The sequence below is a fragment of the Doryrhamphus excisus genome, linkage group LG6 (genome assembly GCF_037039965.1).
Source record: "Doryrhamphus excisus strain RoL-2023G ecotype Guam linkage group LG6, RoL_Dexc_Guam_v1.1, whole genome shotgun sequence".
Classification (NCBI taxonomy): domain Eukaryota; kingdom Metazoa; phylum Chordata; class Actinopteri; order Syngnathiformes; family Syngnathidae; genus Doryrhamphus; species Doryrhamphus excisus.
This window is the reverse complement of record NC_136362.1, coordinates 7544353-7559323: the sequence shown is the minus strand read 5'-3', so window position 1 is coordinate 7559323 and position 14971 is coordinate 7544353. Positions and strand designations below refer to the sequence as shown.

The 14971-nt window shown below is 43.7% G+C and overlaps 1 protein-coding gene across 1 annotated transcript; it reads right to left on the bottom strand.

The window, feature by feature from the left end:
- Positions 1–2146: 2146 nt before the first annotated feature.
- On the bottom strand, positions 2147–13987 carry timp2a (TIMP metallopeptidase inhibitor 2a). The gene is made up of 5 exons (XM_058068343.2): positions 13569–13987; positions 5620–5720; positions 5437–5545; positions 4591–4715; positions 2147–3248 (listed from the first exon to the last, which is right to left on the bottom strand). The coding sequence occupies exons 1-5, from the start codon at positions 13696–13698 to the stop codon at positions 3051–3053; spliced, it is 663 nt and encodes a 220-aa protein (XP_057924326.1). The 5' UTR covers positions 13699–13987; the 3' UTR covers positions 2147–3050.
- Positions 13988–14971: the final 984 nt, after the last annotated feature.

Sequence of the window (14971 nt, the reverse complement as noted above, 5' to 3'; positions counted from 1 at the left end):
GGGGGGGGAACCTGATGCGGCCCAGCCTCACCCAGACCCTAGCTCCAGTGGCCCCCAGGTAAATTGAGTCTGAGACCCCTTTTTCTATAAGCGTTCTCTAATTGTCACAGAAGACGATTTGTCTATTGTCCACTAGAGGGCGCCAAAACCTCACTTCATACAAGACGTCCAAGTTTTGACAAACAAACAAAACAAGTAGCTTTACTGTCTAATTAGAAGAGAAATTACAAGCTGGGTTGCAAGAAGAATATAAAATGACAAGATAAACACATTCAGATGAATGTTTGTTCTTTTGAAGGGTGTTCACATTCAGGCCGAAGTCAATAGCAGATGTTTTAGGTCAGTTGAGGAGCCTCAGCGGATTGGCATGCAAACACACCCTCGCTGGACTTTAAAGGGGACCTATGATGCTTTTTCCTCTTTTCTGACTTATAAATGTCGTTAGAATGTTGGATTCTGGTGGTAAACAATGCCCACGTTTCAGATGATAACATTTCTAAAAGTTTTGGGATGGCTGAAAACGTTGGGTTTCAAGAGGGCCCTTGTGGCGTTGACGTTTGTGATGTCACAGAGAAGCGGGCTTCCTTAGATGGGCGGGACTGTAGGTCGGATACACTTTCTGCCCTCCTCCACAGGAAGCTACATTTGTTTACAATTCCTAGCAAGGCAAACATCAGGCAGAAGTGGTTGTAGTTCCTGATTCCCTACCAGCAAAAGAAATGCATTATGGGTGGAACACATTAAAGCAGTTTTCATGGGAAGCATAAAATCGTAAGAAATACAGCTGAATAGGTGCAGATTCTGAAGGATCTAGAAAGCTTTCTGTGCTGGTTATTGTGTGTAGCTGCTCTATGGTCTCCGAGCTGTGAGGCCTGCATGCTAACCACTCGCCTGACAAAAAAATCAGCACCGTACAAGGAAATGTCCCGTCCCCGTCCCTGTCCCCATCCCGTACCCGCCCCCGTCCCCATCCCGTACCTGCCCCTGCCCCCGTCCCCACCCCTGTCTCCGCCCCCGTCCCCATCCCGTACCCATAGCCGCCCCGTCCCTGTCCTCAACCCGTACCCATAGCCGCCCCGTCCCTGTCCTCATCGCGTACCCGCCCCCACCCCCGTCCCCATAGCCGCCCCCGTCCCCATCCCGTCCCTGTCCCCGTCCCTGCCCCCGTCCCCATCCCCGTCTCCACCCCCGTACCCATAGCTGCCCCCGTCCCTGTCCTCATCCCGTACCCGCCCCCACCCCCGTCCCCATAGCCGCCCCCGTCCCCATCCCGTCCCTGCCCCTGTCTCCGCCCCCACCCCCGGCCCCACATCTCAATACAAAGGGCCCAAAAATGAACATCATAGGTCCCATTGTGACTTTAGTGCTAAAAGAGGTAGCATTTTGATAGCTTGGAAGTAAAAATAAGTTTTTTTAAAAAAAGGACAAAACCCCCAAATTATCCTTTAAAAGTTTGTTTTTATTTGATAATGCTGAATATTTCTGTCCTTTAGCCGGACTTAAAGCATCAAACACATGCACCAGTCGTCGATTCACACAAGGTACTATTCCGTTTCTCCCTCCCACCCCCCCCCACCCCAAAAAAAAGAATTATTCTCTCTCACGGGACTCCAGCGCAAGAGGACCATCTCGCCCAGCTAAGACAAAGACAGCCAAAACACACACCAAGAAAACAAACCAAAACATGAAGACATAATAAGACATAATAATGACACCAGGATAAAAAGTCATGAAAAACGCAGTTTAAATTATGCCTCTAATACTGCTTTACAAATATATATATGAATCAAGAAAACATTCACTTGCCAATTCATCAGGTACGCCATGACAAAAACCACGGTGGTACCGCATGGATGGAAGTGCAGTTCACCAAGTTCACCACTAGGTAGAGCTGCTGCAATCTAACCTACACTACGACCACGGTGGTTTTCGCCGTGTGGGCTAACCTTAGCTAATGTGGAAAGTGCCTTTATGCCGTTTGTGTTAATGTTTGGCTATAGCGGGAGTTTCGATAAAGCAGTAAATGTACTTTCCAAAGTCGGGGTGGGGGTAAGGGGACGGGGGGGTCGTCAAAAAACGACAAGAACACTATGCGGCAAATGCTCGTTTGCGTGTACAATCGACTAAAAATAACGACAAGTAATAGTTTTCTCACACGTTTAGTCCGGATATCATCCCTTTTTTGGTTTTACTACACCTGGCAACCTTATGAAGTACTTAGCATCAGTGTTTTAGGCCTTTGTGTTGCTTTCGAAAGTGCAAATCTAGTTCTAACGCAGTAAATAATAATTAAAAAAAATGTACGCCTTCCATGATTAGAGTGTGTTTGATCTCACAGACGAGTTAAATACACTTAAAATTCTTGAGTCGAGGACACAAAATAAGTTTTTTAAGTTTCTAAAAGTCGTTAAAAATTAGCCTTAATTAGCTAGCGGAACCTGTCGACATAAGCGATGGCAGGTATCGTGTCACCGTTATGCCCTCAAAGCATTTAAAAGATTTAAAAACGGCTCTAGTTTGCAGATGTGGTACCGTAATTCATGGAAAACAAGAGCAGGTGAATATTACACACACACATACACAGCATAGACTGGTCCAGTGAGGTTTGTCAAAGGCGGCTTAGAAATAAAATGATCCGTAAAATAAAAAATTAAAAAAAAGGCATCTTGGAATTTCGGCTTTGGATAAAACGGAGAAAGAGGTCATCTGTGATGGATGGGTTGTTTTTTTTTTAAAAAAAATGGGGGACGGGGTGCTTTACAGGAAGTGCTGTTGTCTCCTCCTGACGCCAGCCTCAGGAGGAAGTTACATCATCACTTGACCAGTCTATGTCTCATGATGTTTTTTTTTTTGTTTTTAATAAACACACGTAGATGCTGTCTAACAACCTCTCAGGCTCCGCCTCCCCCGAGTACCTTCATTTTGGGACTGAAATGGACACAAAGAGGCTCCAGATTATTTTACAGCACATTTTTTTGCCTCTAAATGAAAGAAATTGCCTGTTTCGGATGGGATTAGTTGACATTTTTGTTCAGGCAGAGCCTTTTTTTTTAGGGGTCCTCGGCATCCAGGAACTCCTTCTTGGGCGGGGCGACGCCACGGTACCAGGAGCAGGAGCCGTCGGCCCGCTTGACGCAGGCGTAGTGGTTGGCCTGGCGACCGTGGACCTGCTTCTCGGTGATCAGGTCCGTCCACAGACACTCCTCGGGGGCGGAGATCTCACAGGGCACCGAGGGACAGCGCACGATCTGAAACACCCAACGGTAATCCATGCCAGATTAGGCCTTTAACATGACACCCCCCGTACAAGGAACCGTACAAGGAAATGTCCCGTCACCGTCACTGTCACCATCCCCGTCCCCATCCCGTACCCATCCCTGCCCCCGTCCCCACCCGTCTCCGCCCCGTCCCCATCCTGTACTCGCCCCCGTCCCTGTCCCCGTCCCCATCCCGTACCCGCCCCTGCCCCCGTCCCCACCCCTGTCTCCGCCCCCGTCCCCATCCCGTACCTGTAGTCGCCCCCGTCCCCATCCCGTACCCGCACCCGTCCCCACCCCTGTCTCCGCCCCCGTCCCCATCCCGTACCCGCCCCTGTCCCCATCCCGTACTCGCCCCTGTCCCCGTCCCCACCCGTCTCCACCCCCGTCCCCATCACGTACCCGTAGCCGCCCCCGTCCCCATCCCGTACCCGCCCCCGTCCCCACCCCCGTCTCCGTCCCTGTCCCCATCCCGTACCCATCCCTGTCCCCACCCCTGTCTCCGCCCCTGCCCCTGTCCACACCCCTGTCTCCGCCCCCATCCCCATCCCATACTCGCCCCCGTCCCTGTCCCAATCCCCTCCCCGCCCCTGCCCCCGTCCCCACCCCTGTCTCCGCCCCCGTCCCCATCCCGTCCCCGTCCCTGTCCCCATCCCGTACCCGTCCCTGCCCCCGTCCCCACCCCTGTCTCCGCCCCTGTCCCCATCCCGTACCCGCCCCCGTCCCCATCCTGTACTCGCCCCTGTCCCCGTCCCCACCCGTCTCCACCCCCGTCCCCATCACGTACCCGTAGCCGCCCCCGTCCCCATCCCGTACCCGCCCCCATCCCCACCCCCGTCTCCGTCCCAATCCCGTACCCGCCCCGTCCCTGTCCCCATCCCGTACTCATTCCTGTCCCCACCCCTGTCTCCGCCCCCATTCCATCCCGTACCCACCCCTGCCCCCGCCCCCACCCCTGTCTCCGCCCCCATCCCCATCCCGTACCTGTAGCCGCCCCCGTCCCCATCCCGTCCCTGTCCCCATCCCGTACCCGTCCCTGCCCCCGTCCCCACCCCTGTCTCCGCCCCTGTCCCCATCCCGTACTCGCCCCTGTCCCCGTCCCCACCCGTCTCCACCCCCGTCCCCATCACGTACCCGTAGCCGCCTCCGTCCCCATCCCGTACCCGCCCTCGTCCCCACACCCATCTCCGTCCCAATCCCGTACCCGCCCCCGTCCCTGTCCCCACCCCTGTCTCCGCCCCTGCCCCTGTCCCCACCCCTGTCTCCGCCCCCGTCCCCATCCTGTACCCGTAGCCGCCCCCGTCCCCATCCCGTACCCACCCCCGTCCCTTACCTTGCACTCGCATCCCATCTGGTAGCGCTGGCTGAGACTTTTCTTCTGAGTGGCGCTCAGGGACTCCCAGGGCATGATGTAATCACACAGCGTCACGTGCATTTGGCCGCCGGCGTCGACCTTGCCTGCAAACAAGAGCGGAACATCCATCAACGCTCGGCACGGCCGATGTTCCTTCAAAACAAAAGCGGTCTGGGATGAGACGGCAGGGAGGAGCAGACAGGAAGTGACTTGCAGTCCACCGCAAGTTGAAAACCTGCTGAGATCAACGACACGCCTGCGGGGGGAGGGCGTGGAGTCATGCCGGGTCACAGAAACACGGAAGTCCACTCGCCTTCCGTCTTTCATTTTTAGCACATGTAGGCTAACCCGGAAGTACGGTGACCTTGGAAGGTCAAAAAGCACATCCAAATATTTTTGCAGAGATTAGAAACCCTTCTAATAACATTTCCTCAAATGATTAGAGCCCTGTGGACATGTCTAACACCCCTATAGTCACATTTATGCTCTTATTACCCAATATGGTCGTACACATAATCGAAGCAAATAAGCCAATGAGGACAGGAAGTGATGTAACGGGTTACCTGCAGGTACTATTAATTATAATTAGCGTTACACCGTACAATTACTGACACCTAGTGACCAATGAAAAACACTACAGTCACAATCTGAATGCGTCTTTATGTCTTTTTTAAGGTAATTTAGGTCAAGAATGTAAAAAAAACTCATGTATTAATCATGTATTAATTAATTTTCCTGACGGAAAGCAGTGGAATTCAAACCGCAACATGGCGACAGACGACTGCGCGATACCATAAACGTGTCAGAGCAGGACTTCCTCCTCACCAGAGATCAAGTACTCCTTCTTGCCGCTAGCATCCAAGGTGACGCCACACACGGCCGACATGGGAGCGGTGAAAATGGCGTCGATGTCCTGATTGGGTCCCTTGAACATCTGGAAAAGCCAAGAGATGAGCCAGGTTCGATACCGGAGTTGTAAAGAAACAGGAATATACTAATGACGGCTACCTTGATCTGTTTGACGTCATACTGGATCCTCTTGATGGGATTCCCGTAGATGTCGTTCCCAGAATCCACCTCTCGTTCGCCCACCACCTTTGCTCGGATCACTGGAACACACAATGATACGCTTTTTACTTGATTCCACCTCCCCCCCCCCCGCCCCCCCCCCCCCACCGGGGCCCAGACTGGATGGTTTTCTTAGAGAAGCCTGTGAGGTTAAGACACTTCCCCACGCCAGAAAATGACGCCCCCCCCCCCCCCCCCGCCGACCCCCCCATTTGTATTTTTTTAACTGCACAATGCCTAAAAAAGGCTTCATATTCTATTCCAGTATTCCAGTCTATTTAAGGAATCTGGCATGAAAGCCGATACGAGACGCTTACGACGTTTATTCTCAGTGGAAAGTTTGAGCAAGAGTGTGCAAGGAAAGGGGGGGGCGGGGTCTGGGGGGGGCGGGGGCTGGGGGGGTTGAAAAAAACCACATGGATAATTTCACTTAATGCTTTTGAGTAGTTTTACTTCATGCGTTACTGCGTTAATTACGTAATACCACGGGGGCCATGGTGGCGAGGGTTGGCGGGAACAGGAAGTCAGACACACCTGAGTGGGACGCCATTGGGTGTCGTTGCATTGGCGTTCTACTGCACAGTCAATGTTTGAGGTGCTGGATTGATCATTGTGTATTGATCATTGTGTATTGATCATTGTGTATTGATCATTGTGTATTGATCATTGTGTATTGATCATTGTGTATTGATCATTGTGTATTGATCATTGTGTATTGGTCTTTGTGTATTGGTCTTTGTGTATTGGTCTTTGTGTATTGGTCTTTGTGTATTGATCATTGTGTATTGACTATAGTGTATTGATCATTGTGTATTGACTATAGTGTATTGATCATTGTGTATCGATCGTTGTGTATTGGTCGTCATGTATTGACTATTGTGTATTGATCAATGTGTATTGACCATTGTGTATTGACTATTGTGTATTGATCATTGTGTACTGATCGTTGTGTCTCGATCGTTGTGTACTCATCGTTGTGTACTCATCGTTGTGTACTCATCGTTGTGTACTCATCGTTGTGTATTGAATATTGTGTATTGAATATTGTGTATTGATCATTGTGTATTGACTATTGTGTATTGACTATTGTGTATTGACTATTGTGTATTGACTATTGTGTATTGATCATGTATATTGATCATGTGTATTGATCGTTGTGTACTGATCGTTGTGTACTGATTGTTGTGTATTGACTATTGTGTATTGACTATTGTGTATTGATCGTTGTGTACTGATCGTTGTGTATTAATCGTTGTGTATTAATCGTTGTGTATTAATCGTTGTGTATTAATCGTTGTGTATTAATCGTTGTGTATTCATCGTTGTGTACTCATCGTTGTGTACTCATCGTTGTGTACTCATTGTTGTGTACTCATCGTTGTGTACTCATCGTTGTGTATTGAATATTGTGTATTAGTCATTGTGTATTGACTATTGTGTATTGATCATGTGTATCGATCATGTGTATTGATCGTTGTGTATTGACTATTGTGTATTGACTATCGTGTATTGATCGTTGTGTATCGATCGTTGTGTATCGATCGTTGTGTATCGATCGTCATGTATTGACTATTGTGTATTGATCAATGTGTATTGACTATTGTGTACTGATCGTTGTGTCTCGATCGTTGTGTACTCATCGTTGTGTACTGATCGTTGTGTACTGATCGTTGTGTACTGATCGTTGTGTACTGATCGTTGTGTATTGACCATAGTGTACTGATCATTGTGTATTGCCTATTGTGTATTGATCATTGTGTATTGACTATTGTGTATTGATCGTGTGTATTGATCGTTGTGTGTTGACTATTGTGTATTGACTATTGTGTATTGATCGTTGTGCATCGATCATTGTGTATTGATCGTTGTGTATCGATCGTTGTGTACTGATCGTTGTGTATTGACTATTGTGTATTGATTATTGTGTATTAATCATTGTGTATTAATCATTGTGTATTAATCATTGTGTATTGACCATAGTGTACTGATCATTGTGTATTGATCCTTGTGTATTGATCCTGTAGGAAATGGGCTGCTGCTAAGAACCCAACAGTGTTCAACGTGGAACGTGTGCGCTAACCTCAGCATTTTTAGGTGCACTCTGCAAATATTCAACACACACACACACACACACACACACGTCGTTATACCTGGCTGGCGCTCTCGCCTGCATTCCTCCCCCCCCCCCCCCCCCCCCCGCTCTCATTTCCTGACCTCATTCCTAGCCGCAATCTAACGAGCAGAGAGAGGATGGACAGCGGGGAGCAACTTTTAACCATGAAACGTTTCAAAAAAAAATCCATACAGATCCGTTGAGCCGGAGGTCACGTGATCCCAATCCCGACCAAACCGCCGAGTGACCCACATTCTAGATCACTACGGCGCTCGGATGCTGCACAGTGACTCAGACATGGCGCTTTGGGGAGAACTTTTCCATGCTTTCTCTCTCTCTCTCACTTCCAAACCCCTTCCATCATTTAACCCCCCCCCCTTCCCTTCCACCGCATGATGTTTCCTTTTTCATGCGTGGAGCTCCACACACACACACACACACACACACACACACACACACACGAGATCCTCATTATGGGAGCCAATGACATCAGCGCACAGTAAAAGTTAAATGTCAGCTGTAATTTCACTCACGTCAGCCGTATTTCGCCCTGCCTGGGTGTGCCAATCACACTTTACCGGTGTGTGTGTGTGTGTGTGTGTGTGAGTGACGAAACCTTTATTTTGAAAGCCTTTGTTGCTGCACTTCCTTAATTGCTTCAGCCCCCATCCAAGTTAAAGGGTAAAAAGTTAAAAGTTCCCCTTTGTGGGCTGCGAGAAGGATGTTTGCGTATGTGGCGGGACGTGACTGCTGGTTTGACATTAGCATGTACACACACGCACACACACACACACACAGCTGTTTACAGTATGGAGGTCATTGCCACTGTACAATGGTTTTTCCGACAGTGTCACTCTTGTTTTTGCAGGAAGTGCACGCTTGCGGCTGAAAAACAACAAAAACATCCCCGGTCTCTCTTTCCGCCCGTCTCGCTGTGTCACGCGCAACCCAAAAACCACATTTTAGACTTCCTGAAAAAGCTCGCAGGACAACAACCTGCTCACTTTTCTTCCTGCTCCTCCTCCTCGTCCTCATCGTCCGAGAACACACTGTCTATTGACCTGTAGATGATTTCCAGATAAAACTAAAAAGGGTCAATAGCTAACTAATTCAGAAGTTAAACTTCATGCTCTGCTGTTTGAGGTCACGCTGCATGCAAAAAAGTGCCATCAAAGATCCTCTATGCCAGACGTTTGCGGGAAGAGGAGCCACTCCTCTGTATGATAGGAGCGTGCTGGCATTTTTGGACATAATAACACGGCTTTCACGTTTGTTTGCGCTGGAGGCAAAAAGAGGTGATGATGCAACTCCACAATAGAAGCCAGCAGGTTTGGTGCAAAAAAGTTCAATTGCAAATGTGGAAATTGAAACTAGTTGACTGTGTTATTATTTGTAAATAAATTGATATTTTCATAGAAAAGTGTTGTTTATGTTGTGGCATTGAATGAGTTAAGGACCCGCTGCAAAAAAAAGGCTGGTCAAAGATCCTCTACATGTGTCAAGAGCCCAGTCAAGAGCGCTGCTGTTTTTGAAGACCCACGGCAAAAACACTAGTCAAAGATCCTATATATAAACAGGAGCATTCTGCAGTTTAAGGACATACTACAAAAAATGTCAAAGATCCTCTATATGACAACCACTGTGCTGTTTAAGGATCGACTGCAAAAACACGCTTCAAAGATCCTATATATAAACAAGAGTGCTCTGCTGTTTTTGAGAATGTACTATGAAAAGACTGGCCAAAGATCCTCTATATGTTTCAAGAGACCTCTGGTGTTTTGAAAAGACCTACAGTAAAAACACTAGTCAAAGATCCTATATATGAACAGGAGCATTCTGCAGTTTAAGGACATACTACAAAAAATGTCAAAGATCCTCTATATGACAAGTACTCTGCTCTTTAAGGATCGACTGCAAAAACACTCTTCACAGATCCTATATATAAACAAGAGTGCTCTGCTGTTTTTGAGAATGTACTATGAAAATACTGGCCAAAGATCCTCTATATGCGTCAAGAGGCCTCTGGTGTTTTGAAAAGACCTACAGTAAAAACACTAGTCAAAGATCCTATATATAAACAGGAGCATTGTGCAGTTTAAGGACATACTGCAAAAAAATGTCAAAGATCCTCTATATAACAAGCACTATGCTGTTTAAGGATCTGCTGCAAAAACACTCTTCAAAGATCCTATATATAAACAAGAGTGCTCTGCTGTTTTTGAAGATGTACTATGAAAATACTGGTCAAAGATCCCCTATATGTGTCAAGAGACCTACAGTAAAAACACTAGTCAAAGATCCTATATATAAACAGGAGCATTCTGCTGTTTAAGGATCTACTGCAAAAACACTATTCAAAGATCCTATATATAAACAAGAGTGCTCTGCTGTTTTTGAAGATGTACTATGAAAATACTTGTCAAAGATCCTCTATATGTGTCAAGAGACCTACAGTAAAAACACTAGTCAAAGATCCTATATATAAACAGGAGCATTCTGCTGTTTACGGATCTACTGCAAAAACACTGCAAGATCCTCCATACAAACAAGAGTGCTCTGCTGTTTTTGAGGATGTAGTATGAAAATGCTGGTCAAAGATCCTCTATATGTGACAGGACAACCCTGCTGTTTTTAAAAGGACCTACTGCAAAAGACACGAGTCAAAGATTCTCTAAGTGTCAGGAGTGCTATGCTGTTTCTGAGGACTTTCTGTCAAAATGCTAGCCAAAGATCCTCTATATGACAGGAGCGCTCTTCTGTTTTTAAGGACATACTGCAAAAATATCAGTCAAAAGATCCTCTATATATGACAGGAGGCCCCTGCTGAAGGACCTACTGCAAAAAAAAGGAAGTCAAAGATCCTCTACATGACGGGAGTGCTCTGCTATTTTTGAGGACATACTTCAAAAAGGCTAGTCAAAGATCCTCTCCGTGATGGGTTTTGAGGCACCTGCTGCTAAAGCGAGTCGCCCCCACGTCCCTGATGTTCACAACCTTATTGTGAAATCCCGGGCCGCACTTCCCAGCTCAAACATTCCCATTCATGTCAAAGTCAACTTGGACGTCCCACTCGGACTTTTATTGCTTCCCTCTCGGCTGAAACACCCCGGATGTCATCCAGATGTCAAGCGAGCCACGGCCCCCGAGACGGATGTGGTTTTTTGTTTTTTTGGGTTGGTGAAAGTGCGTCCCTGTGTTACACCGAGCCAAAGTTGGGGTGGGGGGGGGGAAACCCCGGCAGCATTCCTGTAATTCCTAACTGCACCACCCCTCGCATGAGGAAGAGGAGCCGGGGAAAGGAGTTCACATTTTAGAAAAAAAAAAGAGGAGAAATGGAAAGTTTGCAGTGTGACATATTCTGTGGTTGGGATTCGAACCCCCCACCCCCCTCCCTCCCTCGCCCCTTACAGTAGGAGAGACATCTGTGTCTTCACCCCCCCCCCCCCCAACCCAACCTCTGGTGCCACGTTGCCCCGCAGAACCCTGCAGCGCTTGGCTGCACGGCGGCGTCCACAGGCCTCGTAAACGCTCCATCTCACTTCCTGTGTGTGCATATGGCCGACGCGCTTTATGGCGGAGTGGATCTACTTCGTTGAAAACACGACCGGAGACCACGGAAAGTGGAAGGTAGATGAGATGGATCAGCTTAGAATCATCAAAGATCATCAATACGACCAAGATGCACCTCAGCCCAATCCCTCGGCGCCATGGAAAAGGCTGTGAATACTTAAGTACTTAAGTATTTTTAGGATAAATTAGCAAAAATGTTGTCATTATGCGTAATGTTCCCTATTTTTCATACATTTTTTTTATACATTTGTCTTAAAATGTCTTAAAATATCTTAAAATGTCTTAAAAATATCATTATGCAGTATTGTGTAGAATTTAAAAAAGAAAAAAAAATTTTTTTTAAAAGAAAATAAAAAATAAAAAAGAAAAATAATAATTTAATCAATCTTGGCTAAGGCTTTAACATACATAAAAAAGAAAAGTATTCAACAGTTAAGTACTGGATTTAAAAAATATATATATTTACAAAATATTTTTGTTATTTAATTATTGTGTGTAAAATTTGAAGGGGAAAAATTAATTTAATCAATTTTAGGCTGTAAAATAACACATTGAAGACTTTCCGCGCTGTGAATACTTATGTACTTAAGTATTTTTAGGATAAATTAGCAAAAATGTTGTCATTATGCATTATGTTCCCTATTTTTCATACATTTTTGTTCATACATTTGTATTAAAATGTCTTAAAATGTCTTTTAAATATCGTTATGCAGTATTGTGTAGAATTTAAAAAAGAAAAAAAATATTTTTCAAAAGAAAATAAAAAGAATAAAAAAGAAAAATAATCATTTAATCAATCTTGGCTAAGGCTTTAACATACATAAAAAAGAAAAGTACAGGATTTAAAAAATATATATATTTACAAAATATTTTTGTTATTTAATTATTGTGTGTAAAATTTGAAGGGAAAAAATTATTTAAATCAATTTTAGGCTGTAAAATAACACGTTGAAAAAGACTTTCAGCGCTGTGAATACTTATGTACTTAAGTATTTTTAGGATAAATTAGCAAAAATGTTGTCATTATGCGTTATGTTCCCTATTTTTCATACATTTTTGTTCATACATTTGTCTTAAAATGTCTTAAAATATCTTAAAAAGTATTTTAAATATCGTTATGCAGTATTGTGTAGAATTTAAAAAAGAAAAAATATTTACATTTTTTTAAAGAATAAAAAAGAAAAATTATAATTTAATCAATCTTGGCTAAGGCTGTAACATATGTAAAAAGAAAAGTATTGAACAGTTAAGTACAGGATTTAAAAAAATATATATATAAGTTTTTTTAATTTAATTATTGTGTGTAAAATTTGAAGGGGGAAATTTTATTTAATCCATTTTAGGCTGTAAAATAACACGTTGAAAAAGACTTTCAGCGCTGTGAATACTTATGTACTTATGTATTTTTAAGAGAAATTAGCAAAAATGTTGTCATTATGCGTTATGTTCCCAATTTTTCATACATTTTTCGACGCTAATGTCTTAAAATGTCTTAAAATATCGTTATGCAGTATTGTGTAGAATTTGAAAAAAAAAAAAAATTAAGAATTTTTTTTTTAATTTTTTTAAAGAATAAAATAAAAAGATTTTTTTTTTAAAAAAAGGATTTAACCAATCTTGGATAAGGCTGTAAAAATATGTAAAACACATAAAAAGAAAAGTATTGAACAGTTCAGTACAGGATATTTTTTTAAATATATATGTACAAAAAATGTTTTAAAAAAATTAAAAAATTTAATTTCATAAATTTTAGGCTGTAATATAACACGTGGAAAAATACGTTCAGCACTGTGAATACTTCCTTCATTTTAATACAGCTGCAAAAAAGTGTTGAAATATGTCATTATGTCGTATTTTGTGTGTGTGGGGGGGGGGGGTTGTGACATAAAATGTGGAAAGAGTGAAGCTAATGGAATTATTTGTGATACATTTACAGGAAGAGAAAATATCATTTTGCTGTACTTTGTGTAGAATCAAGCTGTGAATACTTCATACTTGAGGCTGGGTTGATTCAAGGATGGCGGCTAGAGGCAGATATTTCTATTTAATACAGAGTTAGGTGTCTTAAGTTACAAAAGTTGAGTTGCATTCCAGATGTTTGTGGCCTTGACAAGCAACACCGCCACGCTAAAGAAGCGAGGGTTCCAACGGCGTTGCAGCAAAAAAAAAAAAAAAAAGAAAAAAAAAAGCCCATCGGCGTACTCACCGATATCGGCGTTGCAGAACGCCTGTTGCGGGTGCACCGGAGCACAGCTGCACGCCTCCGCCAGCTCCTGAGCCCGCCAGGCGAGCAGCAGCGCCAGCGTGCAGAGGATGCCGTTGACGCTCAGCTGCATTGTCGCAGACACGGCGAGACGGTGGCTTGTTTTTTTGTCTGCCCTCTTCGCTCGCCTTGGAAGCGCAGTTGCGGCAGTCCGAGCAGATCCCCCGACGACGGGAAGCTGCCGCTCTTCAACGGGTTATTGTTGGATGGATTTTTTTTTTTTTTTTGAGGGGGTGGGGGGGCTCGGCACGGCTCGGCTGAAAGGTGGACAGCAAGTCGGGCTGTTTTTAGGTTCCAGCTGTGCACTGTCTTCAAGGACTGTTTTTGTCGTCAGAGGCTGTGCGGCCATTTATAGGGAGCTGATGTCTGGCCACGCCCCCTTGGAGGCAACGGCCAGCGGAAAGGATCCAAATATCTGGCGACAATTTATAAGTTATATATTAATGTTATAAAATATGATACTACCTTCTTGTCCCTCGTATTGGTATCGATTCCTTTCATTTAACAGGTTTGTCAGTTACTGGATTTAGTCCACAAGAGAAAAAGTAAACTAGCTTTTATTTAGCATTAGCATGTAATAACTACTTCCGTATCTACTTCCTCTGCAGTCTTACTAGTTCGGCATTTGGGGTTTGCGCCCTCTGCTGGCTGCCGCTTTGTATTGCAATAGATTATGCCCACATTGCTATGTTGCTTTGCAATATTTTCAGATAAAATATTTATAACTTTCTAATAAGTAATTTGAAAAAAATATAAAAATTGTATATTTAACTCACTCAATATTACATATTTTTTATAATTAAAAATATATATATTTTTTATTTTACCCATTAAATATCTGGCACCAACTTTACATTATGTATTTGAATGAGTATGAGGTGAATTTAACCAAAATAGATTATGCCCACATTGCTATGTTGCTTTGCAATATTTTCAGATAAAATATTTAGTGACTTTCTAATAAGTAATTTGAAAAAAATTAAAAAATAGTATATTTAACCCACTCAATATTACATATTTTTTATAATAAAAAATATAATTATATTTTTAATTATAAAAAATATATATATATAAATTAAATTAAAAAATTAAAAATTATAAAAAGTAATTTGAAAAAAAGTATTTTTAACTTGCTCAATATTTCATATTTTTTATAATTACAAATATAATTATATATTTTTAAAATTTTACCCATTAAATATCTGGCACCAACTTTACATTATGTATTTGAATGAGTATGAGGTGAATTTAACCAAAATAGATTATGCCCACATTGCTATGTTGCTTTGCAATATTTTCAGATAAAATATTTAGTGACTTTCTAATAAGTAATTTGAAAAAAATTA